This window comes from Oryctolagus cuniculus, chromosome 5 (genome assembly GCF_964237555.1).
Source record: "Oryctolagus cuniculus chromosome 5, mOryCun1.1, whole genome shotgun sequence".
Lineage (NCBI taxonomy): Eukaryota > Metazoa > Chordata > Mammalia > Lagomorpha > Leporidae > Oryctolagus > Oryctolagus cuniculus.
Genome location: NC_091436.1, coordinates 131,606,262 through 131,632,822, shown reverse-complemented (window position 1 = coordinate 131,632,822; position 26,561 = coordinate 131,606,262). Strand labels below are relative to the sequence as shown.

Below are 26,561 nucleotides of genomic sequence, written 5' to 3'. Positions count from 1 at the left end.
GCTTTAATGTAGTTAAAGGAAACTTTTCCATGCCCAGAGTAGGGGACATAGTGAAATATCTGTTGGTCCTACAAAGGGCACATACATAGCCGCTGCTGCTAACTACTTAGTTGCTTATTTGGATCCTTTTAAAAGTCCCCATATGTGGCTGGCGCTGAGGCTCACTTGGCTAATCCTCCGCCTGTGGTGCCAGCACACCGGGTTCTAGTCCCTATTGGGGCACGGGAATCTGTCCCAGTTGCTCCTCTGCCAGTCCGGCTCTCTGCTGTGGCCTGGGAGGGCAGTGGAGCCCAAGTGCTTGGGCCCTGCACCCGCGTGGGAGACCAGGAGGAAGCACCTGGCTCCTGATTTCGGATCGGCACAGTGCACCGGCCGTAGCAGCCATTTAGGGGGTGAACCAATGGAAAAAGGAAGACCTTTCTCTCTGTCTCTCTCTCTCTTAGTGTCTAATTCTGCCTGTCAAAAAAAAAAAAAAAAAAAAAAAGGCTCCCATGTGGGACAGGCATTAGTGCTGTGGGCTAAGCCACTGCTTGGGACACCCACGTCCCGTATTGGGGTGCCTGAGATTCGGGTCCTCCCTCCACGTACCATCCAGCTTCCTACTAATGTGCCTGAGAAACAGCAGATGATGACCCAAGTACTTATGTTCCTGCCAACTACGTGGGAGACTTGCATGGAGTTCCTGACTGCTGGCTTTGGCCTGGCCCCAGCCCTGCTTATTGTGGGTATTTGGGATGTGAATCAGTGATGGGAAGATCTTTTTTTTTTTTTTTTTCCTCTCTGTCATTCTGCTTTACAAAAGGAAAAAAGCAACTCACCTTTGTCATTCTGCGGAGGGTGGGGCTGTATAGGTTGTGTGTCCTCTCCCAGCTGTTCTGGAGACCAACCAAGTGGTTGTGCTGCCTGTTCACCAAGTGCTGAGTAGCTAACAACCTCAGCTTATTCCTGAATGTTTATTGCAAAGCTGAATTAATCAGACTGATTTCTCTGACTGCAGATCCTTAATTCTTTCTTTTCTGGGAGTGACTTTCCCTTTGTATGACCTTAATAGTATTATCTGTGAGGAGTTATGTGGAAGGGTATGAACTGGTTATACATGAGCCAAAAATGGAAGTTAGAGTGGGCTGCACTCCATTCCTTCTTGGGAATCCATGCATGGGGAGGAGGAGTTCCAGGACAAGCAGTTCTTCAAGGATTACCCAGCTGGTCTGATTCCTCTGTTCTTTTGTAGCTCATTCTGTCCATTGCTGTATTGAATACCCTATGAATAGAAGTAGCTCCACTAGAGAGTTCTGTCACCCTGTAGCCTGTTAATGACACATTTTGCTTCCTTCTGTATGCTAAAGGCAGAGGTGATAACATGCAATGCAGCCTTTTGATTGCAATCAAAGAGAAAATACCGCCTAGCCTGTTGGTTTATTAATTTTTTATGAACGGGCCCATGACTTTTTATTTGATACAGACATACAGATACTTTAAAACGTGTGAACTTCAAATGAATCTTACTAGTGAAAGCTGAAGCAAATGTACCGTTTTAATTGGGTTTGGGAAGACTGTACAAGAGAAATTGTTTATAAAATGGTATGCTCTTAAATGGTGAGATTCACCCTAGGCCTCCAGGAAAAAGATAGCCTGGGGCAGGGTCTGTAAAGATATTCATATAGAATAGAAGTCTCCCAAAAGTCTCTCCATCTGGTGTTTTAAATTTTTTTTTTTAAGAGAGGAACAAAAAGTGCTTCTGGCATGAGTTAGAAGATTTTGAATTGTCACCTAGTCCTTTTCAGAGTCAATAGACCTTTATAGTAATTTGTCTTTAGCAAATAACATTAGTCTCAGATGTTTCAATATCATTTTAGATGTAAATGTCCTAAAAGCAAGGCACATCAAAAAGAGCATTACTGTATGAACTGCTTCCAGCTGGTGGGTCATGTCCTGCTTCATACTTAGTTGGCTTGAAGCTCAAACTAGCTGGAGTGTGACTGATATTTAGTTTATTTGCTTTTTGCATTTGAAGTAGAAGTAAAATTGAAATTGGACAAGACCCCCTAAAATTTACCCTGAAATGTGGCCCCTTAAAGTTCCCTAGAAATGCTATCCGGGGTGCCACATGTGCTACCAGAATTTGGGGTGCCTTACGATTCCACCATGGGCTTATTAATAAATCCCCGATATTAATAAGCCCAAGAGGGTTCTTGCCTAATATTAAGAGAATATTAAATACCAGCACAGATAAACGAGGCAGCATGGTACGTTCTAAGCTTTTATTTAGTAAGAAAGATGCATAAGAGAGTGAGAGCTTTTTTTAAGAGAGAGAAGTGAATGGGGATTCATACCGAGCACCAGGAACCAGCCACGTGGATGAGCATCTTGGCCAGGAAGCCTAGAGCACATGGCCCGAAGGCCATGTGCCCTGGAGGTGCAGGGCTACAGCCACTCCCTTCCTAGCAAGAGGCCAGGGAAAAAGAGCATGGCGCCATTGGTTCACCCTCCAATGGCCACTGTGGCCGGCACATCGCGCTTATCCGAAGGCAGGAGCCAGGTGTTTCTCCTGGTCTCCCATGCGGGTGCAGGGCCCAAGCACTTGGGCCATCCTCCACTGCCTTCCTGGGCCACAGCAGAGAGCTGGCCTGGAAGAGGGGCAACTGGGAAAGAATCCGGCGCCCCGACCGGGACTAGAACCCAGTGTGCCGGCGCTGCAAGGCGGAGGATTAGCCTATTGAGCCATGGCGCTGGCCAAGATTATTTCTGATTCTGTGTTGTTCAGTAATCACGGCTGAGAAAATCAGACTTGGGCTAATGCACTGGTCTAGTGTTAGGAAATTATTATAGTGGCCATCTGCTTGAGACCTGACTTCTTTCAAATCCAGTCTGATTTCTTTGAGATCCTTGTGGTCTGTGATACGTTTTAGGATATAATACTTATGTTCTGTAAATGATGGGGAAAATTTGTTTGCATATAATTGTATGTGATTAAATAAGATTACTCGGGATTATGTACAGAATTTTCTATGCACACATGTTACTTACCTCAGATTATGTTGTTGTGAAGATGGTCTGAAGATGGGTGGTGTGTGGTCCTGATATGGGTGGTGAGGCTGAGAACTGAGTGGAAGTGGGAGTTTCAACAGCAGGCTTATCTTAGTCAAGAACTACCCTGTGGATAGTGGAAAGCAAGGGCAAAGAGAGCCAAATTGCAGGAGTGGCTGTGGGCTGCAGCAGGGACACAGCTATCCACCTCAGTCCTCCTGCCCCTGAAAGGGAAGTGCAGGTGGGAATGACTTTTTGTGTCTTTTACTACTAGTACATAATGAAGCACTGATATCACAAAGATTGTGGATATAGTTTTAAAAACAAGGATACTATAAAGGAGGTAACTTGATATTTTTGTAGTTTTTTCACAAATGTTCTTCTAATTCTTTATTGTCACTGAAGTCTTGATGGGTCATTTGAAGCTGTAGGTGTGGAGTGAAATAATCTCACAAGCTCCAGCATCTCAAGCAGTTAGGTGCATGCCGCATTCATGCCATTTTTGTGATTTGTGAATGCCATTAAGGATTGGTTTAGGGGAGGTGTCTAGATGGTACCAAGGGTCAGCTGTGAACAGATAGCGACAGCTTTTTGGTTTGTTTTTGAGTTTTAACTTGCCTAGTTTAGTCAGCTTTGCCTAATTTTCTCCAAAGTATGCCTCGCTATGTTGGTAATTTTGGTGATTGACCTGTGTATATGTATGCTTGTCATCAAATGCACGTTTTGTTGGAAATAGGTTAATGTCACAATATTCAGAAAGTTTCTGTGTTTTCAGTTTCTAAAAAATTGACACTTTTGGTTAGACTGAACTGAGGTAAATGGGTCTCTTGAGCATGTTATTGCAGTACTAATAAATTGTTAGGTATTTGCAGTAAAGTTAACATGTTAATTTATGCCCTGTAAATGAATATGAGACACTATTGCTGGGAAAACTGTATAGTGCGCATAATAATTGCTGCATAAGAAACAAGCCTTACTCCAAATAACTTTTTTTGCTAGTTCATACTTCTGAGCAGTCTGCTCCGTAGCTGCAGAGAATCTAGGGACTGTAGAATTTTAGTGATAAACCAGATTATAAAACAAACATGATTACAGATAGGAGTAAGCTTTGTCAGTTTCATATGTTCTCTTTTTTACTACTTTTGAAAAAAGCATTTGAGGATGTGCTTTTGAGTATCAATCTAATATTATCTGTATTCTCAGATACAAGTTTGCAGTTTTGTGGACTGAGTCTAAACAAACAGAAGATGACTTCGGAGACCTTTTTTTTTTTTTTTTTTTTCTGCCAGGCAGAGTTAGAGAGAGACAGAGAGTTAGAGACAGAGAGAGACAGAGAGAAAGGTCTTCCTTCCGTTGGTTCACTCCCCAAATGGTCGCTATGGCCGGCACTCGTCGATCCAAAGCCAGGAGCCAGGTACTTCCTCCCGGTCTCCCATGTGGGTGCAGGGACCCAAGCACTTGGGCCATCCTCCACTGCCCTCCCGGGCCACAGCAGAGAGCTGGACTGGAAGAAGAGCAACCGGGACTAGTATCCAGCGCCCCAACCAGGACTACAACCCGGGGTGCCAGCACTGCAGGTTGAGGATTAGCCAAGTGAGCCACGATGCTAGTGTTCAGAGACCTTTTGAGTCCCATCAAGACCAGATACTACCCATGATGAGTAGTATGGAAGTTTTTTTATTTGTGCAGGGACAATTTGTAAATCCAGATACCTCGTTGACAAGGTTGCCTACTGTTTTCTATAGTATGTAAATGCACCCTTACTTCCTATAAAGAAATTTAAAATTTATTGCCTAAGAGAACAATATTCTTAAGGCTTATTTGTTCACTAGTATCCAATAAGTTAAATTCAGCAAGTCTATATTGTATGCTGTGTGGCAGGGTAAGCAGTGAATAAGACTCATTCAACAAATAGTACTTCCTATGGATAGTCTTAAGGACTTCCACAAGGAAGCAGGGTTTATACTTTAGAGATGAGTAGGAGTTATCAAAGGGAATACTAGGATAAAGTCTCCTATGTGCCATCATCTAAGTACTCCAGGTAGAGAAAGAGCTTGGCGGTTTGAGAAATGAGAAAGACCTGAGAAAGAGAGAGAGAGTAGAGAGGAAGAGCAGTGGTTTAGGATGTTACTGAAGAGGTAGCCAGATGCCAGTTCCTGAAGGAACTTCTCACTACTAAGCCATGTTTAGGATTTATGATCATCATGGTGTTAGGGCAGTGAGGCCATTGAAGGACTAAGGCAGGGAAATTACATTACCAGTCACTTGTAATGTGACTTGTGGGAACGTAGAATTGAAATCTGTGATATAAGGTCAGGTAGGGTTTAGAGATCAGGAATGTGGGTACTGGCAGAGTGTTCCCTGTGGGCTGCAAGCTCATGTATTTTAGCAAACTGGGAGGCAGCTGCCTCAGAGGTGCATACTGTAGGGAAGAGAACAAGACATTAGAGTCAGACTGACCTGGTTTTCAATCAAACCCACCCGTCTAGCACTTGTTAGGAGGGGCAGGTTACCCAACCTTGCTGTGTCCCACTGCCCTCTGCTGAAATGTGGAGAAGACACGTCAGCCACCCAGTTTATTTTGAGGATGAAATGAGAAAAGAAGTGTAAAGCCCTTGGTAGAATGCCTGGCTCATAGTAGGTACTTAACGCTTAGTTCCTTTTTCATTTCCTATTTAATTTTCTTTATACCCAGCTTTAGTGTCTGTAATAGTAATGAGGTAGAAACCTTATTAGTGAGCCAGTTAGTCTTAATAGGTGAGTTGGAACAAGTGTGGTTGAATTTCTCATCTTCATGTATTGATTATGAAAATAGAGATTCTTGAGTACTGAGCACTTCATCTTTTAGAAATACTAACCCACATGACTGCCCTTATAGACATACAAAGTAGTTTGTGACAGATTTAAAATAATAGTTAATAAATACTTTCATATGTAATCCAGTGATGGATTTCTACAGGAAAACATGTGGCCATTTATTCATCCATTTAACATTTACTAAGCCCCATTTTAGTCCTAGGTCCTAGATAATGTGGGAAACTGACAGGTGAACAGATAATTAATTCTTATATACCATAGATAGTATCATGCTGTGGTAAATCACAAGGTGTGCCAAGAGAATTGGACCATGTGTCCAGGCCCCACTTCTGGTTCAAACTTCCTGCTAATGTACACCTCTAGTTGATAATTAGGTAAACTACAAATATCTTGACTACTGTCCGCTCTTGAGTAGTAATCCCATTACAATTCAAACATTTTTACTCAGGTTTTATAAGTAGCAGTTCATATAAACCTCTGACAGACTCTTACAGCATTATTCAAGGGCAAGTGTGCGTCTCTGATTGTACCATTAACTCCACCTGTAAAGATAGGAGAGTAAGATGAAGAGAAGACAGAACACAGACTCCAGCCAGAGCAGGTTTATTTAGAGAATAAACCTGAAAAGAGCGAGCCACCTGCAAACTCAGCAGAGAGCATGCCTTTTCACACCAACTAGTGGCTTATGTAGCTTGAAGTAAGTTGAGAGGGCTTGGAAGGCTCTGGGCCAAGGCTGAGCTGTTGAGGTAATGGGGAGAGAGAGCTAAGGCTAGCCACTGATCCATCAAGTCCATCAAGATAGTGTTGTGGCCAGTGGTCAAGGCAGGGCAGGAATGCAGCTCTGGAGTGGTGTCCCCCCCCCCCCCCCAGTCATGAAGGTAAGAGGCCAAAATGGACTGAGGCTTTTGTCCTTGCTCCATCACCACCAATTTGTACAAATAGGTAATCCTGCTTGTTTCTCATTATAGGGATGGATAAGCTTGAAGATGACTGCTTTTCTCAATTATATGAACATTGTACACTAAAAAGTGTGCAGTCCTTCCCTGTATCTCTGTTAGATGAAGCAGCTGGTTCTAGAGCATTCATCTGCACTGCTTTTGAGTGTAGCATGATGGGAGGTAGTAGCTCTGTCTTGTATTTTGCTTTACTTCTTTGCATGTGAATCTGCTCAACTTCATCTTTACAGTAGACTTCTGGGGTTTGCTTTCTCTCTCCCACCTCCCTAAAGTTGCATGACTCAGAAAGGCACAAGAGAGTAAGGGATATGATGCAAAATATCTAGTGGCCCTTTCTCCAAACAAGAAAATACCTTTTGTTTTTAAGTACTATCATTTGTTGAGTACCCATGTGCCATATACTTTATGTATATTTTCTTACTTAATCCAGGTTATCCTGAGAGGAATGAATAATTATCTCCCTTTGTTTTAAAAACTGGGCTCTGAAAAATAAGTATTTTTAGCCATTTGCCACTTAATAGCAAAGTTAGGATTTGACTTTAGGTCTATCTGTAAAATTCTTTGTATTGTATAAACTGCTCACTTTTGCATCATAGTTAGAAAATTCTTAGGACTAATTCTAAATTTGTGAGTTTCTTAACTTTCTAGCTTCTTTGCAGCTTTCTTTGTAAAGTGAGGGCATTAAGCTGAATCTTTTTCTTTTTTAAAAATTTTCTTATTTATTTGAAAGGCACAGTTACAGAGAGGCAGGGAGAGGGAGGCTGTGTGTGTGTGTCTTAAATCCACTGGTTCACTCCCCAGATGGCCACAACGGCCCGAGCTGCACCGATCCGAAGCCAGGAGCCAGGAGCTTCTTCCAGGACTCCCACATGGGTGCAGGGGCCCAAGGACGTGGCCATGTTCTGCTGCTTTCCCAGGCCATAGCAGAGAGCTGGATCAGAAGTGGAGCAGCTGGGACTTGAACTGGCACTCATATGGGATGCCGGCACTGCAGGCGGCAGCTCTACCTACTACCCCACAGTGCCAGCCCCTGAGCAGAATCTTTAAATTCACTCTTAGGAGTCAAACTCTGTGATTCTTTGGTTCTTATTTTCATTCAAGCAGAGAATATTTAGAGCTTGGGAGCTGCCAGTTTGGTTTACAGTGAATACCGTTAGTCTGATGATGTTTTGACACCATCACTCTGTGGAGATGTAGAAGAGGCATAAATGGGAGCCTGGGTTAAAAGAGGGTACATCATGTCAACTGCTGATTCACAAAAGAAAACCTGAAAAAAAAAATTCCCTGGCAGCTGAGGAGCATAACAGACATGCGCTGAGTGGAACTGGGTAATTGTCTTTCAGACATCAACATCATTTAACTTCAAAAGGTTACTGTGCCTGAGTGAGTTTCTGTGTGTCTGTCTCAAGACATTGGGGATTGTGCTTGATGATAGAATGATGACTTGGTTTCACTTCTTTTAGGTTACTGGAAGGACACAGTGATTACCAACATAGACAAGCTGATGAGATGAGATGACATGGCTTAAAAACATGGTAGTAGCATTGTAATGTCTTCATTCCATTCATATAGTACCTTTGTCTTGAAGGTGCTTTATTAATAATAACATTGAGAAAATAAGCCATTTTAAAATGTCAAAAATTGGAGAGTAAGAAAAATGGCTAGGAGAAAATCCACAGAAAGGAAGTAGTGGGACCTAGTGATCACTGCTCAGAGCAGCAAGGTAGTGACTCCCACTGAATTCAGTGTACTCACTAGTGGTGCTGGGAATGGGTTTAGTGCTCGCCATTCTGCATCCTGCGGCTGTGACAGTAAAGATGATGGGCTTTGCTGTCAAATGGACCCGTCCCTGATGCTCCTAGCTGTTGGATTGACACAAATTACCTAAATATTCTTGACCTCAGTTTTTGTTTTTAAATCATTGAGATGGTATTATTTATACTTGCTCTGTTAGGATTTTCCTGAGCATTAACATAAGTGAATTGTAGAAATAAATAGTTCAATGCCAGGCACATGTAAATGCATCATAAACGCTAGCAATTCGTATGCTCTGAATGTGTCAAACTGCAGTGATTGGGATGCAGTTATAGGTGTTAGCAGCAGTATCTCTGTGGTTCAAAAAATGAAGCTTCTGGAATGGTAAGAATCTGCATTTACTTTCGTTACTTGATTTAGTAAAATATAATCTGTACTTCACAGAGTAGCATTAGAATTCTAAAATGAAAATACAGCGACTATAGATAATAATCATTCTTTGTATATTGACCACCAGCTGAAGAAATAAAAAGTCACAGAATTGAAATAAAGAACCATGTTCTTCTCCTTATCCCTGGCCCCCAGGAGATAAGCACTGTCCTGGATTTGATGTATCATTTCCTTTTATGTCTTTCTCTTATAATTATTGTTTACCTATCAATTATTTTTACATATTTTGAATTTTTATATACATATTATTATATATTCTTCTGTAATTTGCTTTTCTCTATATTGTTGCTGAGATTTTTCTGTTATACTTACAGCTTTATTCGTGTATTTTAACTTCTATGTAGAATGTGATGTTTTATGAATGAATATACCATTTTACTTTGTTTTCTGCTAACAAATGATTACCTGTCTCCATTTTTTTAAAATTATTTATTTATTTGAAAAGCAGAGTTAACAGAAAGACAGGGGAAGAGAGAGAGGTCTTCCTTCCACTGGTTCACTCCCCATTTAGCTGCAATGACTGGAGCTGTGCCAATCCAAAGGCAGGAACCAGGAGCTTCTTCCGGGTCTCCCACACAGGTGCACGGGCCCAAGGATTTGGGCCATCTGTCACTGCTTTCTCAGGCCATTAGCAAGAGAGCTGGATAGGAAGTAGAGCAGTCAGGACTTCAACCAACACCCATATGGGATGCTGGCACTATAGGCAGTGGCTTTACCTGCTATGCCACAGTGCTGGCCCCGTATCTCTAAACATTTCTTTGTGCCTCTCACTGCCACACCTCCTCCCTCAGCCTAAGAAGTAATTAATAACCTGCATTTTGTTAATATTTGGGGATTTAAAATGGTTTAAATATCCTTATCCTTAAACAATATATTTGAGGGGCCACTGTCTGCAGCACCAGTATCCCATGTGTGCACTGGTTCGAGTCCCAGCTGCTCTACTTCCTAACCAGCTCCCTGCTAATGTGCCTGGGAAAGCAGCAGAAGATGGCCCAAGTCCTTGGGCCCCTGCACCTGAGTGGGAGACCCAGAAGAAGCTCCTGGCTTTGGATCGGCTCAGCTCCGTCTGTTGCAGCCGTTTGGGGAGTTTACCAGTAGATGGAAGACCTCTCTCTCTGACTCTCCCTTTCCTTCTCCCTCTCTTTAACTCTGTCTTTCAAATAAATAAATAAATCTTTAAAAAAAAAAAAAAAAAGGCGTGTAGTTAACATCCTCTTCTATGTCTTCTTGAACATGTGAGTTGAGTTTCTCACAAACATACCTAGGGATGAAATAACAGGGGTGTAGGTAATGCATGTGCAAGTTTTTCTGGATATTTATATGTTACTTAATTATAGTTTGCTGAAAGACATAATTTTTTTATTTTTAATTTGACCCAAAAGTATAGAACTTTTGGTTGCTGATTTCTACCTTAATTGCTCTTTGGTCACGTCACATTCTTGGTATCGTATGAAGATTTTTGTGTTTGTTGAGCCTGTTGCTGTATATCCTAACATAAGTGGCCAAAGTTCAGCGAAGTGTTAGTTTTCTAAGTATTCCACATGGGCTTGAAAATGTATTTTCTAACTATTGGACATTGGGGTCTATGTGTGCTTATAAATCTCTAATTTTGCTGAATGTTTTGTTTGAGACAGTTATACAAGTATCCTTTATCCAAAATGCTTTGACCAGAAGTGTTCAGATTTCAGTGTTTTTCCAATCTTGGAATGTTTGGGGTCCAGCCCTGTGGCATAGTAAGCTAGGCCTCCATCTGCGGCATTGGCATCCCATATGGGTGGCCGTTCATGTCCTGGCTGTTCATCTTCTGATCCAGCTCCATGCTTATGGCCTGGGAAAGCAGTGAAAGATGGCCCAAGTGCTTGAGCCCCTGCCCCCTGGTAGGAGACCTGGAAGAAGCTCCTGGCTCCTGGCTTTGGCCATTTGGGGAGTGAACCACCAGATGGAAGACCTCTCTCTCTGTTTCTGTCTCCCTCTCCCTGTCTGTAACTATCCCTCAAATAAATAAATATTTTTAAATATTAAAAAATAATAGAAGGAATTGTTGCATAGACTCCCCCAGCTGAACATCCATAATCTAAAAAACCCAAATGCAAAAAAATTTAAAGTGCTGGACATGGCACTTTAGTGGAGAATTGCACACCTGACTTCACTGACAAGTTACAGTAAAAATGCTGGCACACTAAAAATAATATTTAACACATGAAGCATGAATTTAGTGTTTATACTTGGTCCTGTCCCCAAAATCTCTCATTGTGTGTATATATGCAAATATGCCAAAGTACAAAAACACCTGAAATCTAAAGTACTTTTTGTCCCAAATATTTTGGATAAAGAGTATTCAGTTTGCATTATGTAATAATCCTCTGTATCTTTGGTAATACTTTTTAACCTTAAAGTCTATATATCTGATAACATATATCAGCTAACTGGCTTCAGCTATGCTGGCTCTCCATTTATATTTGCCTGCTACATTTTAAAATATACTTTTGTGTATTTTAAATATTCTGTGTCCTCATGTTTATACTTTTAGTATAATGTTAGTGAATTGAATGTAGCCTGGGCTTTAGTCTGAGTTTTCTGCTTTTTTTGGTTTAGTCTGTTTACATTCACTACCACTTTTGATATATTTATGCTTATTTCTACATTTTACTATGTGTTTTTTGTTCATCCTCCTTTTTTCTGTCCTCTGTTGGTTTGAAAAGCTTTGCTTTGTTTCTTTTTTCCTTCTACTGGTTACTCTTAAAATTTTTTACATGCCTCTTTGATTTTGCAAAGTTGAACATTAAAATCAGAATGTGATTTTATTCTATTCATCTGAACAATTAAAGACCTTAGAAAACTAACTCTAGTTGCTCCTACCAATGTCTGTCTGTCTTAAAGATTTATTTGTTTTTTTGAAAGTCAGTGATGCAGAGCAAGAGGCAAAGAGATCTTCCATCTGCTGGTTCACTTGTCAGATGGCTACAGCAGCCAGGGCTGGAAGCTAGGAGCTTCATCCAGGTCTCCCAAACACTTGGGCCATCTTCCAGTGCTTTTCCCAGGCCATTAGCAAAGAGCCAGATTGGAAGTTGGGCAGCTGAGACTTGAACCAGTGGCCACATAGAATACCAGCATCACAGGAGGCAGCTTTACCTGCTGTACCACAGCACCAGCCCCTGTGTGTGTTTTTGACCAGCGTTTTATTTCCATTTTTATTAAAGATTTATTTATTCTATTTATAAGGCAGAGTGACAGAGACAGAGGGAGAGACAGAACGAGATCATCCATCCTCTGGTTCGTTCCCCAAATAACTGCAATGGCTTAGGCTGTGCCAGGCTGAAGCCAGGAACTTAAAAGTCCTCTGGGGTCTCTTACATGGGCAGTAGGTACCCAAGTACTTGGGCCATCATCTGCTGCATCCAGGTGCGTCTTCAGGAAGCTGGATTGGAAGCACAAAGCAACTGGGACTTGAACCAGGCACTTGATATGGATACATTTCCATTTTGTTTTATGACCCAAGTTAGTCTTTATTATTGCTGTTGTATTTAATTTCTATACTAATTTATATTGTTTTCTGATACTCACAAGAGATTATGAACTCCTTATATTTAAACTGGTTTTCTCATTCTTCTTTAGATTTTCAAAAGAAACAACCAGATGATGATTCCGCTCCAAGTACAAGTAACAGCCAATCAGATTTGTTTCCTGAAGAGACCACCAGTGACAACAACAATACCTCGATAACCACACCAACTCTTAGTCCCAGCCAGCAGCCGCTTCCGACAGAACTGAATGTACCTTCACCGAATAAAGAGGAATGTAAGTGCCCAGATTCTGAGAGGTGGTAGCAGGAGCAACCTAGGAACTGTGTCGTGAGTTTCTTGTTACTGTCTAATCCTAGAAAACAACCACAGTTCTTAGACGTGTCCCCAGACACAACAAGTTCAAGAAGTTTTAGCCATTATGTAGAGTTTAAGGTCTTCTTTAGGGATAGCTTTTTATATTAACTGTCAAGGTTCACGAGGTTTTTGAATCAGCTAGGGCAGTGGCTCTCACCCTGGCTGCACATTGGAATTCACTTGGGATTGTAGAATAATTTTGAACTTCAGCACTGTTCTCTGATTCCAATTTAATTGGTCTGGAGGGAGGCCCAGGAATCTGTTCTTTTTAACTCTGTGGAGTATCAGTCCCTTTCTAAGGAGCTTCATTGTGATGTAGAAGCCTAGACTTGAAACCCTTACCCCTACCTACCTGGAAATTGACTCTTTCTTCTAAGTATTTCGCTGAGATGATAACACTGTGTAGTTCATGGCATAGGCTGTTTGAAAGGGGGTGGAGATGGTTTCTGTTATAGTCTTTAGTGATAGAATCCTGTAATGTGTGTGATAGGGAAGTCCCTTGTCTGCTTAACCTTTAGACTAGAAGCATCTCTTTTGGGGCACAACTATAACTGATAGGGTTTGTTGGAAAATATAGGAATATTATGGCTTAACAGTTTCTGCTTCTCAAAAATTTTACTTAAAAAGGGGCTGACGCTGTGGCGCATTGGTCCCGGCATCCCATATGGGCGCAAATTTGATTCCCAGATGCTCCACTTCTGATCCAGCTCCCTGCTAATCTGCCTAGGAAATGAGTGGGAGATGACCCAAGTCCGTGGGCCCCTATACCCACGTGGGAGACCCAGAAGAGGCTCCTGGCTCCTGACTTCAGCCTGGCCCAGTCCCAGTTGTTGCAGCCATCTGGGGTGTTAACCAGTAGATAGACTCTCTATTTCTCTGGCTGTCCTTTTCTCTGTAACTCTTTCAAATAAATAAATAAATCTTTTTTAAAAAAACTTAAATTTAGTGTTTCAAGCTTGGTGAAAATCTAAAAATGTGGCATGTTAGAATATTTTATTAACTGGCCGGCGCCGCGGCTCACTAGGCTAATCCTCCACCTAGCGGCGCCGGCACACTGGGTTCTAGTTCCAGTTGGGGCGCCGGATTCTGTCCCGGTTGCCCCTCTTCCGGGCCAGCCCTCTGCTGTGGCCCGGGAGTGCAGTGGAGGATGGCCCAGGTGCTTGGGCCCTGCACCCCATGGGAGGCCAGGAAAAGCACCTGGCTCCTGGCTCCTGCCATCGGATCAGCGCGGTGCGCCGGCCGCGGCGGCCATTGGAGGGTGAACCAACGGCAAAGGAAGACCTTTCTCTCTGTCTCTCTCTCACTGTCCACTCTGCCTGTCAAAAAAAAAAAAAAAAAAAAATTAACTTTGGAAAGATTAGCAGAGAAAAATATTTACCTAAATCTATCATGTACTACTGTACTTCATAATATTGAGAATATAAAGAAGGTCATAATCATGGTCCTCTAAGAATTTACTGTTTAGCAAGGGATAAATATATTTGTTCTAGTGTATCAGTGAATTTTAACCAGGAGTGATCCCTCTTCTGCCACCCCTACAACATCGATGGTATCTGGAGGCCAGGGAAGCTAAATGTCTTACATTACATAGGACAGCCCTTCACAGCTAAGAAATATTTGGCCTGACATATGGGGAATGCTGAAGTTGAGAAACCATTGTCCGTGTTCGTGTACACTCACGTTAATAGGCCTTATGTATTTTTATTTTATTTTATTTTTTATTTTTATTTTTTTGACAGGCAGAGTGGACAGTGAGAGAGATACACAGAGAAAGGTCTTCCTTTGCCGTTGGTTCACCCTCCAATGGCCGCCGTGGCTAGCGCGCTGCGGCTGGCGCACCACGCTGATCCGATGGCAGGAGCCAGGTACTTATCCTGGTCTCCCATGGGGTGCAGGCCCCAAACACTTGGGCCATCCTCCACTGCACTCCCTGGCCACAGCAGAGAGCTGGAATAGGCCTTATGTATTAAAGACAGTGACTGGCGCTGGTTTGAGTCCCAACTGCTCCACTTCAATCCAGCTCCCTGCTAATATGCCTTGGAAAGTAGCATAAGATAGTCCAAATCTTTAGGCCCCTGCACCTCCATGGGAGACCCAGATGAAGCTCCTGGCTCCTGGCTTCAGCCTGGCCCAACCCTGACGGTTACGGCTGTTTGGGGAGTGAACAAGCAGATGGAAGAAGTTCTCCCACCCATCCATCTCTATCTCTTCTTCCTTGTCTATCTGTCTGTCTCTGCCTTTCAAGTACGTAAAATAAATCTTTAAAAAATGAAATAAAGGTAGACTGTTGAAAAAGGGTATAGGTTTGGTATAGGAAGTCATGAGTAGAAAGTGATGCAAAGACTCTCTTAGCAGAGTAGAATAAGCAGTGGAAGAAAGCTGCATGGAGTTCCTTAATGGCAAGTGACTCCTTTAGGGCCACCTAGGGAGGAGAGTGGAGGACAAAGCTGAAAAGGTAGATTATGGCCAAGCCATAAGACTTCAATGCCTTCTGTTTGGACTTTGAATAGTAGCCATGTTTATGAGCCAAGAAAGTGATAATACTACAGTTTTTTTTTTTTTTTTTTTTTTTTAAGAAGTAACCTGGCAGTACTGAAAACAGGAAGAATTATACTGGCAGAGAGAATGTTAAAAATGTTATAACTTGGGGCTGGCACTGTGGCATAGTGGGTAAAGCCGCCTTCAGTGTCGGCATCCCATATGGATGCCGGTTCAAGTCCTAGCTGCTCCTCTTGTGATCCAGCTCTCTGTTATGGTCTGGGAAAGCAGTAGAAGGTGGCCCAAGTCCTTGGGCCCCTGCACCGGGGTGGAAGACCCGGAGGAGTCTCCAGGCTTTGGATCGATGCAGCTCCAGCCATTGCAGCTAACTGGGGAGTGAACCAGTGGTTGCAAGACTCCTCCCTGCCTCCCTCCCTCCCTCCCTCCCTCCCTCCCTCCCTCTCTCCCTCTCTCCCTCTCTCCCTCTCCCTCTCCCTCTCCCTCTCCCTCTCCCTCTCCCTCTCCCTCTCCCTCTCCCTCTCCCTCTCCCTCTTCCTCTCCCTCTCCCTCTCTCTCTCTCCCCCTCTCCCTCTCTCTCTCTCTCTCTCTCTCTCTCTCTTTGCCTCTCCTTCTCTCTATGTATAACTCTGACTTTCAAGTAAATAAATAAATCTTAAAAAAATATATATTATAACTTACTCAGTAAAGGTCAGGATAGGTATAGAAAGTTATCTTAGAGGAGGAAAAAATGGTAGTGATAATATTAAAGGCAGTAGATTCTGATTTTGTTTTTTTAAAAATCTGAGGTCATGTACTTAATGGAGAGAGCTGATGAAAGCTATGATCCTTATAGTCTTAGAAAAAATACACACCACCTATTTCTAACCAGTTTTGCATAAAATTTCAGAAACGTTCATCATGACCTTTAGGTTAAGAACTGATTTAAGAGAAAATTTGGAGCTGGTCAGCATCTTAACCTGATAGAACCCAGATTGGAGCTACGCCTACTAGGATCAGGACACAATAAACAATTCAGGCACCAAAATGTGTGTCAGACTGAGATAATAATAGCTACCATTTATTGAGCATCTTAGCATTATTCTACATGTTTTATCTATGTATCTATTTGTTTGAAAGGCTGATTCTTTGGTGCAGCACATTAAGCCACTGTTTGGGATGCCTATAGTTATGTTTCTTGACCCAATGAAAAGAAAGGATAATGTTGGGTTGTGGTTGGAACACTGCAGTCAGTTGTTGTGTTGTGCTTGCTCCAAGACTTTTCTTACAGACTTATTGGAAGATGAGGAAAGTGCTGAGTTCGTCTCTTCTGTAAGTCAGCTTTTGTTGGCATGCTCTTAAAGGCTTGGACATCCCTACTTAAGGACCTGTTGGGAGCCTTTATTGTACATGCCCATCTCAACTTTTGCTTCCCCAACCCTCATCCCAGGTCCCACCAACCTACTGAATGGGAATGGAGGTGTTGGAGAGACCTTGGCTGGTTTGTTTCTTTCTGCCTGCTGTGGGAAGATTAATGGCAAGAAATTAGCTTGTTTTCAGATATTCTGACATTGTAATCCAACAGGATGTAGCTCATACATAGTGGTCTTGGGAGTGGTCATACATAAACTCTTGGGAGGAACATATTAATTAGATAGCAACCAGCATTTTTATAAAATAATAGTTTACAACAGGGGTTGGGAAACTATGGCTCCTGGGCCAAATCTCTCCCTTCTTCCTATTTTTGTAACATTCACAAGCTAAGCATGATTTTTACTTTATTTAATGGTTGAAAATTATCAAAGGAATAGTATTTTCTGAAATGTGAAAATTATATGAAATTCAAGTTTCAGTGTTCGTAAATGAAGTTTTATCAGAGCACATGGACATTCACTTATGTTTTGGTTATGGCTGCCCTGTGCTACAAAAGCAGATCCAGACCCAGTAGCTCTTCACAGAAAAAGTTTGCAAACCCAGCTTCACAAATTACTTTGACAAGAAGCCGGCGCCGCGGCTCACTAGGCTAATCCTCCACCTTGCGGCGCCGGCACACCGGGTTCTAGTCCCGGTCGGGGTGCCGGATTCTGTCCCGGTTGCCCCTCTTCCAGGCTAGCCCTCTGCTATGGCCCGGGAGTGCAGTGGAGGATGGCCCAAGTGCTTGGGGCCTGCACCCCATGGGAGACCAGGATAAGTACCTGGCTCCTGCCATCGGATCAGCGCAGTGTGCTGGCCGCAGCACGCCGGCCGCGGCGGCCATTGGAGGGTGAACCAGCGGCAAAGGAAGACCTTTCTCTCTGTCTCTGTCTCTCACTGTCCACTCTGCCTGTCAAAAAAATAAATAAATAAATAAATTACTTTGACAAACATGTTCCTGGGGTCATCCTGACAGTGTGCAACACAGATAAAGCAGGTATTTTCCTTCCTGTTCTACAAATGAAAGAAAGGAGATTGATGACCTACCTCCAGTCACAGGATGGGGCCAGAACTCTGTTCTGGGCCTTTTGCATCTGTAATACTTGTGGTTTTTTCCCCCTGCTGTTCCCTAATGTGTCCATTCAGGAAATGCTTTTGTTAGCTGAAAGAAAATCCACAGAAAAAGTGAGAACCAAACCAACCATGATGTCAGTGGAGATTTTTAATGGTTAAAGTTTCTGGTGATATTCTAGCTCCACTAGGGATTTAAAACACACGCACAAAAAGGGTAGTGGGTTTTAACAGATGTCCTTGCTACACCTGCCCTGAGTCTTTGAACATGTATTGGGCCTCATAGGCTGCTCATCTTCATTACTGTCTGAGAAGCTCTTACTTGTCCCCTGAAAAATTAATATCACTGCCACAAAGTGGCTAAACTTTGTTTTTGCCAGTTAAATTTCTAATAATATCTAAGTGAAACCAATTTTTTTCTCAAACTATACTTTTCTATAGGAAGCTAGATAGTGGGAAAATCTGGCTGACTTCTAGAAAGGCATTTAGAAAATACTACCTCTTAAAAAAATATTTTATGACTTCCTGCTGGGCTAGTTTTAAATGAAATATGGTGGGGAGATTTATTTACAGTTCTCTCTGTGTGTGCCTGTCCCTTCCCTTTTCTCTAATGAAGCTCGAAGCATCAGGCTGTTTATCAGAGATAATTATACAACAGATGGAGCTTTTCTGATGTATATTAGTCTCAAAGTGAAAAGTTCTTTCCCATAATGAAGAATGCCCAAACTTTAAATATCTCTTTTAATTTTAATTTAAAGCCCCCCCCCCCCCCCCCCCCGCGCCAGTGCATTTATTTATTTGTCCTGAATCTGGTTCTGTAAAGCATGCTGTTTTTATTAGTTCTGTGTTCTAAAGAGATTGCTACTTTGTAGTACAGTATGATAATGTACAGTTTATTTGCTGTATTGAATTGAATGGATGTAATTCACCAGGAATCAATGTGTGACATCATTAAGTTAATCTCTATAAAATGTAAAAGGACTTGAGCCAGTTCAGGAGTGTTTTCTTAAAGAAATCATTTCTATTTCATAATGTTAGGTAGGTAGGAATTTCTTTTTTGCTGCTTCATCTTAGTGTTTTTCTTATTCCTAATTCTAATGAAACTATATTAGAAGGATTTCTTTTCTTTTTAAAAAGATTTATTTATTCATTTGAAGGAGTTACACAGAGGAAGGAGAGGCAGAGAGAGAAATCTTCCATCCACTGGTTCACTCCCCAATTGGCCATAGTGGCCAGAGCTGCGCTGATCCGAAGCTGGGAGCCAGGATCATCTTCTGGGTGTCCCCATGGGTGCAGGGGCCCAAGGACTTGGACCATCTTCCACTGCTTTCCCAGGCCATAGCAGAGAGCTGGATCAGAAGAGGAGCAGCTGGGACTCGAACCAGTATCCATATGGGATGCTGGCACTGCAGGCAGCGGTGTTACCCGCTATGTCACAGCGCTGGCCCCCTAGGAGTATTTAAAATACAAATACAATAGTTGCTTAGGTTCCTTGTAGGTACAAATATGCATGGATTTCAAAAAAGTTGTTTTTGTACCAGGTAAACTTATCTTTTCATTTCTTATTTCCATAAGCTTTTTGAAGTACCCTCATATTATCAAGGAAATTCTTATTTTTTATAGCTTTCTTGTTCCTTTTTTTAAAAATTAGAGATGGTGTTGACATTTATAAAATGCCTTTCATCACTTAAGATGATTATAATGGTATTTCTCCTTTAATATGTAATCTCTTAATACATGTCCAGTATTATGCCATCTTTGCAATCTTTGAATAAATCTTCCAGTGTACTGCTGGGTTCAAAAAGCTAATTTTATTTGAAATTTTGACATCTTTTTAGTAAGAGTCCATTTTGTATGTGTACGTGTGTATATGTGGTAGGCATGCTATTCTTTTCTAGTTTTGGTATTAGTTATGTTGTCTTCTAGAAAGTTTTTCATCTTTTCCTGTGTTGTTAGGCTCTGACACTATGTGACAGCTGTTCTTTGGAAACTTGAAGAATGTCATAATGACTAACCTCATAACTTTTCTTCCAAGTAGGATGTGGTGAGCCCTTTGTGTTCTGTGATTATTGGACTATTCATACTTTCTACCTCATTTTCAAAAGTATCAAGTGGAAAATCCCAGAAAAAATTTTTAAGTTTTAAGTTGTGTGTTGTTCTGAGTACCGTGATGAAATCTCACACTGAACTGAAGTCTTATCCTGCCCTGTATGGAATCATCCCTTTGTCCGGCATGTGCACCAGTAGTCATGAGTAGACCTCTCAGCTGTCGCATCAGCTGTTGGTGGTATCAGTGCTTGTGTTCGAGTAACCTCATTTTACTTAATAATAACTGAAAGAGTAGTGATACTGGCAGTGTTATTACAGTGTGTCTCTATAATTGTTCTTTTTTATTGTTAATGTCTTAATGTTCATAATTTATAAATTGAACTTTTATCATTGACAGGTGAATAGGAAAACACAGTATATTTAGGGTTTGGTACTGTTTGTGGTTTCAGGTATCCATATGGGGTCTTGGAGCTTTCTCCTACAGGTAAAGGAGAAGCTACCGTATTATTATAAAATTTTATGATATTTTATACAATTTTATAAATTTTTAAATTTCATCTAGATTTCTAAATTTATTGGAATAAAAGTACATAGTATTCATATATATTTATTAAAGATTTATTTATTTGATAGTACAAGTGAGTGTGAGAGCATGAGTGGATGAGTACTTCAATCTGCTGGAAGCCTATAAACTTCGTCCAGGTTTCCCATATGTTTGGCAAAGTCCCAAGTACTTGGGCCATCATCTACTGCCTTCCTAGGTGCATTAGTAGGAAGCTGGATGGGATTTGAACTCCCAGTATGGGATGCCAGAATCGCAAGTGGTAGCTTAACCACTGTATGCTATAACACCAGCCCTGGAATTAAAAAAAAAAAAAAAATTCTTCCATTAAATGTGGTCTTAACTTTAAAGTATGTATTATATACTCTTAGTTACTCTGATGTTGTTGATAATCCTTCAGGTTATAACGCTCAGTGGAAAAATATTAAAGGTCTGGGAAGTTGTCACTGATACCTTTGTTTTCACAGGATTATAGTCATAACCTCCAGACTGTTCTTGCTTCTGGCCTCCTTATAGTCTATAAACCTATTGGATGAGTTTCCTGTCAGTAATCTTGTTAAAAAGTAATCCTTTCATTGACTCATTGCCTGGATGGTCACTCAGATTGTTGTAACACATAGCCTCCCCCCTAATCTAACCCCTCAGTATCTGACCTATTTACCCCTTACAGTACTGCTGCCGGCTCTGAGCCATCTAGACTCTCTCTGACCCAGAAGACACCTGGCGCCATACTCATTATTTGTATTCATGCTCTTTAATGCCCAGCTGCAAATCATTTCATTCTCATGGATTACTTCCTCTCAGGAATCCCTGTACCTCTTACCTGTAACACAGTCTTATGTCAGTTACCTTTTGGACATGAGAATGTCATATATCTGCACAGGTTTAAAATCTAAGTCCCAGATTAGCCAAGGACTTTATTTTATGCTGCTTTGCTCAGCCCTGGATCACCTAGAACAATACTTGGCAAGACAATACTCTGTAAATGCTTACTGATAGAAATATTTTGAAAGGTTTGGTGTTAAATTTTTCTTACTTTTTGGAATCTACTTTTTTTTTGCACAAAAGAGGGTCTTCTCATTGCCTGTACTACTTAATATTTTGATTATTTTTTGTCCCATACAGTAATCTCAAAACAAAGCCACTTGAAAAAGGCAGTGTCCCTACTTCATTTTGAAGTTTTGGTTCCTGTGGTGGTGACAATTCATCTCGGGCTTCTGGGAGTGTCTGTGTGTTTCCCTCTGCAAATAGGCACCAACCTATGGTGAAGGAACAGGTTTGTTCCTAGATACTTCTTTTATTATCTGAACTTCCCCCATCAAGATTTCCAGTTGCAAAAGACAACGCTGGCAAAAATTTTAATACTCATCTTTAAGAGTCCTTTAACAAGTCTGCACATGTGAAAGGTTAGTTTCCAGGGCTGGTGCTGTGGCAAAGCAGGTAAAGCCGCCGCCTGCAATGTAGACATCCCATATGGGCACCAGTTCTGATCCAGCTCTCAGGTATGGCCTACAAAAGTAGTAGAAGATGGCCCACGTCTTTGGGCCTCTGCACCTATGTGGGGACCTGAAAGAAGCTCCTGGCTCCTGGTTTCGGATCAGCACAGTTCCGACCGGTGCAGCCATCTTGTGAGTAAATCACTGGATGGAAGATTTTCTTTCTCTTTCTCTTTCTCTTTCTCTTTCTCTTTCTCTTTCTCACTCTCACTCTCACTCTCACTCTCACTCTCACTCTCACTCTCACTCTCACTCTCACTCTCACTCTCACTCTCACTCTCACTCTCTCACTCTCTCACTCTCTCACTCTCTCACTCTCTCACTCTCTCACTCTCACAGCCTCTGCCTCTGCCTCTCTGTAATTCTGACTTTTGAAATAAATAAATAAAATAGGGGCCGGTGCTGTGGCATAGTGGGTGAAGCTGCCACCTGCAGTACCAGCATCCCTTATGGGGGTGGTTTGAGTCCCGGCTGCTCCACTTCTGATCTAACTCTCTGCTATGGCCTGGGAAAGTAGTAGAGGATGGCCCAGGTCCTTGGGCCCCTGCACCCATGTGGGAGATTCAGAGGAGGCTCCTGGCTGCTGGCTTTGGATCGGCCCAACTCCCACTGTTGAGGCCATGTAAGAATGGATGGAAGACTCTCTCTCTCTCTACTCTCTCTCCTCTCTCTACTCTCTCTCTCTCTCTCTCTCTCTCTCTCTGCCTCTCTGTAGATCCACCTTTCAAAAAATAAATCTTTAAAAAAAATTCCAAATAAGTTAGTTTCCCATAAGGACTTCCAGGCACCTATGAAGTTTTTACTGTTACTGATATTCAGACTAGGCTTTGAAGCAGCGTTATCACTGCAGGCAACCCTCTCCCCTTTGCAAATACAGACTTTTTTAATGCTGTTATTAAATGCTCTGTATTCTGTGAAAGTAAAGGTCATAGTGAACAACTGTACTTCTCACAGCTTTAGCCCTTTGCAGGTTGTCATATTGTTTTTATTTTGTATAGATACAGGTAATGGGTGACACTGTGCTCATTTTAAACTAAATCTAAGCTTTATTTATGACCAAAATATTTGGCTGAAAAGATTACATTATAATAGGGCATCTGTGTGAAGGTGTAAGTAGTCATTTTTAACCTTACATGAATATGCTTTGTGTTTGTGAACTTCTCTGAAAATCCAGAGCTGTCAGTAACAAAAGGCTTTGTAGCTTTATGTTGTGTGTTCATGTCCTCTGTTATTTTATAAACATTTCACTTTCTGGCTCATCCGTTTGACCCATCAAAAAGAGGATTCTTTAGGTTTAATCAAACAGTAGGATACTGTCTTTAGGAAGGAAAGTTTGCACTTCCAGAAAAGCAGTAATGGAGATGGTGATGTTTCTGACTAATAATTGCAAAGGGAGGTCTGTTAGTATACAAGCTGATTGGTTTCTGTGGTTGGACTGAGTATCTTCATTCACCTGAACACACTGCCAGCTGTGGTACAGATACCTTTGAGAGAGGCTCAGCCAGAAGGCAGGGAGTAAGGGTACCTGTGTTCCAAGTTCTTTGTAAAAGTCTATGAGACAGTCTGGACAAATACCCCCCCCCCCTTTTTTTTAAAGAGTTAACAGAGAGAGGTAGAGACAGAGAGGTCTTCCATCCACTGGTTCATTCCCCAGATGACCACAACGGCCAGAGCTGGGCTAATCCAAAGCCAGGAGCCAGGAGCTTCTTCCGAGTTTCCCACGTGGGTGCAGCGGCCCAAGGACTTGGGCCATTTTCTGCTGCTTTCCCGGACCACAGCAGAGAGCTGGATCGGAAGAGGAACAGCGGGACTAGAACCGGCATCCATATGGGATGCCGGCGCCTCAGGCCAGGGCTTTAACCCAGTGTGCCACAGCGCTGCCCCAGGACAAATATTCTTAATAGTTGTGGGGTTTTTGTTTGTTTGTCTTTGTTTTTTCCTGTGAGGCCTCTTATGAAGAACATGCACTAGTCACTTCCCTTGCTGAGAAAGCTTTTGCTCACTAAACTATATCAAAAAAGAGAAAAGCTCTTCCAGTGTCAAGTGATGTTTCCATTAATGTTGTTATGAGACTCGTGCTTGTGTTGATGTTAAAATGCAAATGTAGACATCTGAGTTAGGCCTTAGTTAAGCCTGGAAATAGTCAAAACTGAAGCCTAAATTGGAGAGGTGGCAGCCAGTGATTTCATATCCAGATTCAAAATGCTTTGTCACAAGAGAAAAACAAAACTGTGTCTAAATTTAGAGCTGATTTTGTTAGCTAGTAGATATTTTGATCTCTCAAAAAAAGGGAGTCTAATTTTGATCCCCAGGAAGGCAGTATCTTGGAATTTCACTATTAATTGCTGTTGAACTTTATTTCGTATTGAAGTGGTGGTGGTGGTGGTGGTGGTGGTGAAGGTGAATGTCATATCTCAATATTTAGGAAAGATTTTTTTTTTCCCTGGTGGGTGGGCAATAAGGATTCAGGTGAAAGATGACATCTGAAAAACTAAAATCAGGTTTAACTGCTTTACCCAGGGTCCTTTGTGTTCCATGAAAGATGTTTTTACATTTTCTGTGTAAGCGGCTGCTGGTGCCAGTTCTAGTCCCAGCTCCTCCAGTTCTACTCCAGCTCCCTGCTAATGTGCCTGGGAAAGCAGCAGAAGATGACCCAAGTCTTTGGACCCCTGTACCAATATAGGAGACCCAGATGAAGCTCCTGGCTCCTAGCCTCTGCCTGGCCCAGGCTGTTGCTGCCATTGGGGGAGTGATCCAGCAGATGTAAGATTTTTCTCTCTGTCTCTCTCTCTCTCTCATTCTCTCTGCCTCTGCCTCTCTGTAACTAAAAAATAAAACCAAAAAAATTTAGTTTTTTCATAAAAGAATGTTTTCATGTCATTTTAAATGAAATTATTAACAAACTTTGTAATTCTCAATTTCATATAAACATCGTAGAAATAACCTCTAGAAAAGTTTTTTTAGTGGCCTCAATAGCTTTTAAAGTGTAAAAATGTAATCCTAAAACCAAAAAGTCTGTAGACCATTATGCTGCATCAACATATTAATAATTTCCCTTCTCGATAGCTACATATATCCTGTAATTGCTTTTGGTCTAGATTGTTTTTATTCAGTAGTCAAAGCAGATTTTAAACCTTAATGTTTTAATTACCAAGATGCATAAAGCTACCCCTACCTTGAGGTTATTATTCCATTAATGCTATTGCTGGGTCAGGAGAGAGCTTTCTTTGCAAAATATTCCCTGGCCCCAGCAGGGATGTCCATCTCCACTCTGTTAAGGAGTCTGTCAGTCCTGGGCAGATGGAAGGCATTCTAATTCATTGAGTTCTTAGTGCTGCTTCCTGGAGAAGGTGGTATATGATAATTTTACTTTTTTATTTCTTTTGAATAGGTTAATAGTAAGCACATCCATTCACACATATATATATATATGCACTATAATATTTGCAGGACTACTTAGCACTGTAACTATTTAAGAGAGTCAAGGTAGAGTGGTAATGAAATTTGTTGAGAAGCCATTTATGAACAAAATACAAAAGCTACCAAGAGCAAGTTTTTTTTTTTTTTTTTTTTTTTTTTTTTTAAGACATTATTTATTTGAAAGGCAGCACGAGAGACCAAGAGAGACAGACACTGAGCTATCTCCCTCTGCTGGTTCACTCCAGCAAATAGCTGCAACAGCAGAGGCTGGACCAGGCCAAAGCTGGGAGCCCAGAACTCCATCAGGATCTCCCATGTTGGCAGGGACCCAAGTACTTGAGCCATCATCTTCTGCTCCTAGATGCATTAGCAGGAAGCTGAATCAGAACCAGAAGTGGGACTTGATCCTCTGCAGTCCAAAGTGGGATGCAGGCATGCTGAGTGGCAGCTTAACTCACTGTACTACAGCACCCACTCTTAGCAATAGCAAGTTCTGATCCACTTTGAAAATCGCCTTCTCCTAAATCTCTAATTTAGATCTAAATGGTATGAGAGATCATGCAAAGGGTTCGAGTTAGAACTTCTAACTGGGAAATGAACAGTTAGATTATGTAACAAGCTTTGTAAATGGTTTAACTTGAAAGTTTTCATTTGGAGAAGTGGGAGGGCTGTTACCTGTCCTGAAGATGTCCTATAAACTTAGATCCACATTCATTATATCTTTATGTATCCTTGTTTTTAATCAATGGTGCTTTTCAAGCTCAATTATGTAGACAGATTAAGTGTGTCCTTTCTGATTAAGACATGTCATGAATTGCAAGTTTAGGGTGAAGTTACAAATGGTTTTCTTTACTGAAGAAATGACTTTTTTTCTTGTACATTTTGATCTGTCCTTGGTGCTAATTGATTCCTGTCAGCTGTTTACTATTTTAAATACTCCTTGTGTATGTTGAAGGCTTTTAAATAAGGAATATTTTACTACAGGAGAGATATAGAATATTTGAATACTTTTTTAAAAATTTATTTCCTTATTTATTTGCAAGGCAGAGTTAGCGAGAGGGAGAGACAGAGCTCTTCCATCTACTGGTTCATTCCCTAAATGGCCTTGTCATCCAGGGTTGGGCCAGACTGAAGCCAGGAGCCTGGAACTCTATCCAAGTCTTCCACAAGGGTGGCAGGGGCCCGAGTATTT

General features: G+C 41.6%; 1 protein-coding gene across 3 annotated transcripts in view; it reads left to right on the top strand.

Annotated features, from left to right (window-relative positions):
• Window positions 1–26,561, top strand: part of ZFAND3 (zinc finger AN1-type containing 3) — a 330,808-nt gene that overhangs the window by 235,426 nt on the left and 68,821 nt on the right. For all 3 annotated transcript variants that reach the window (XM_070074120.1, XM_002714678.5, XM_070074121.1), the window contains one exon: window positions 12,621–12,803. In XM_070074120.1, the coding sequence (XP_069930221.1) occupies window positions 12,621–12,803 (183 nt within the window). The remainder of the gene's footprint in view (window positions 1–12,620; window positions 12,804–26,561) is intronic.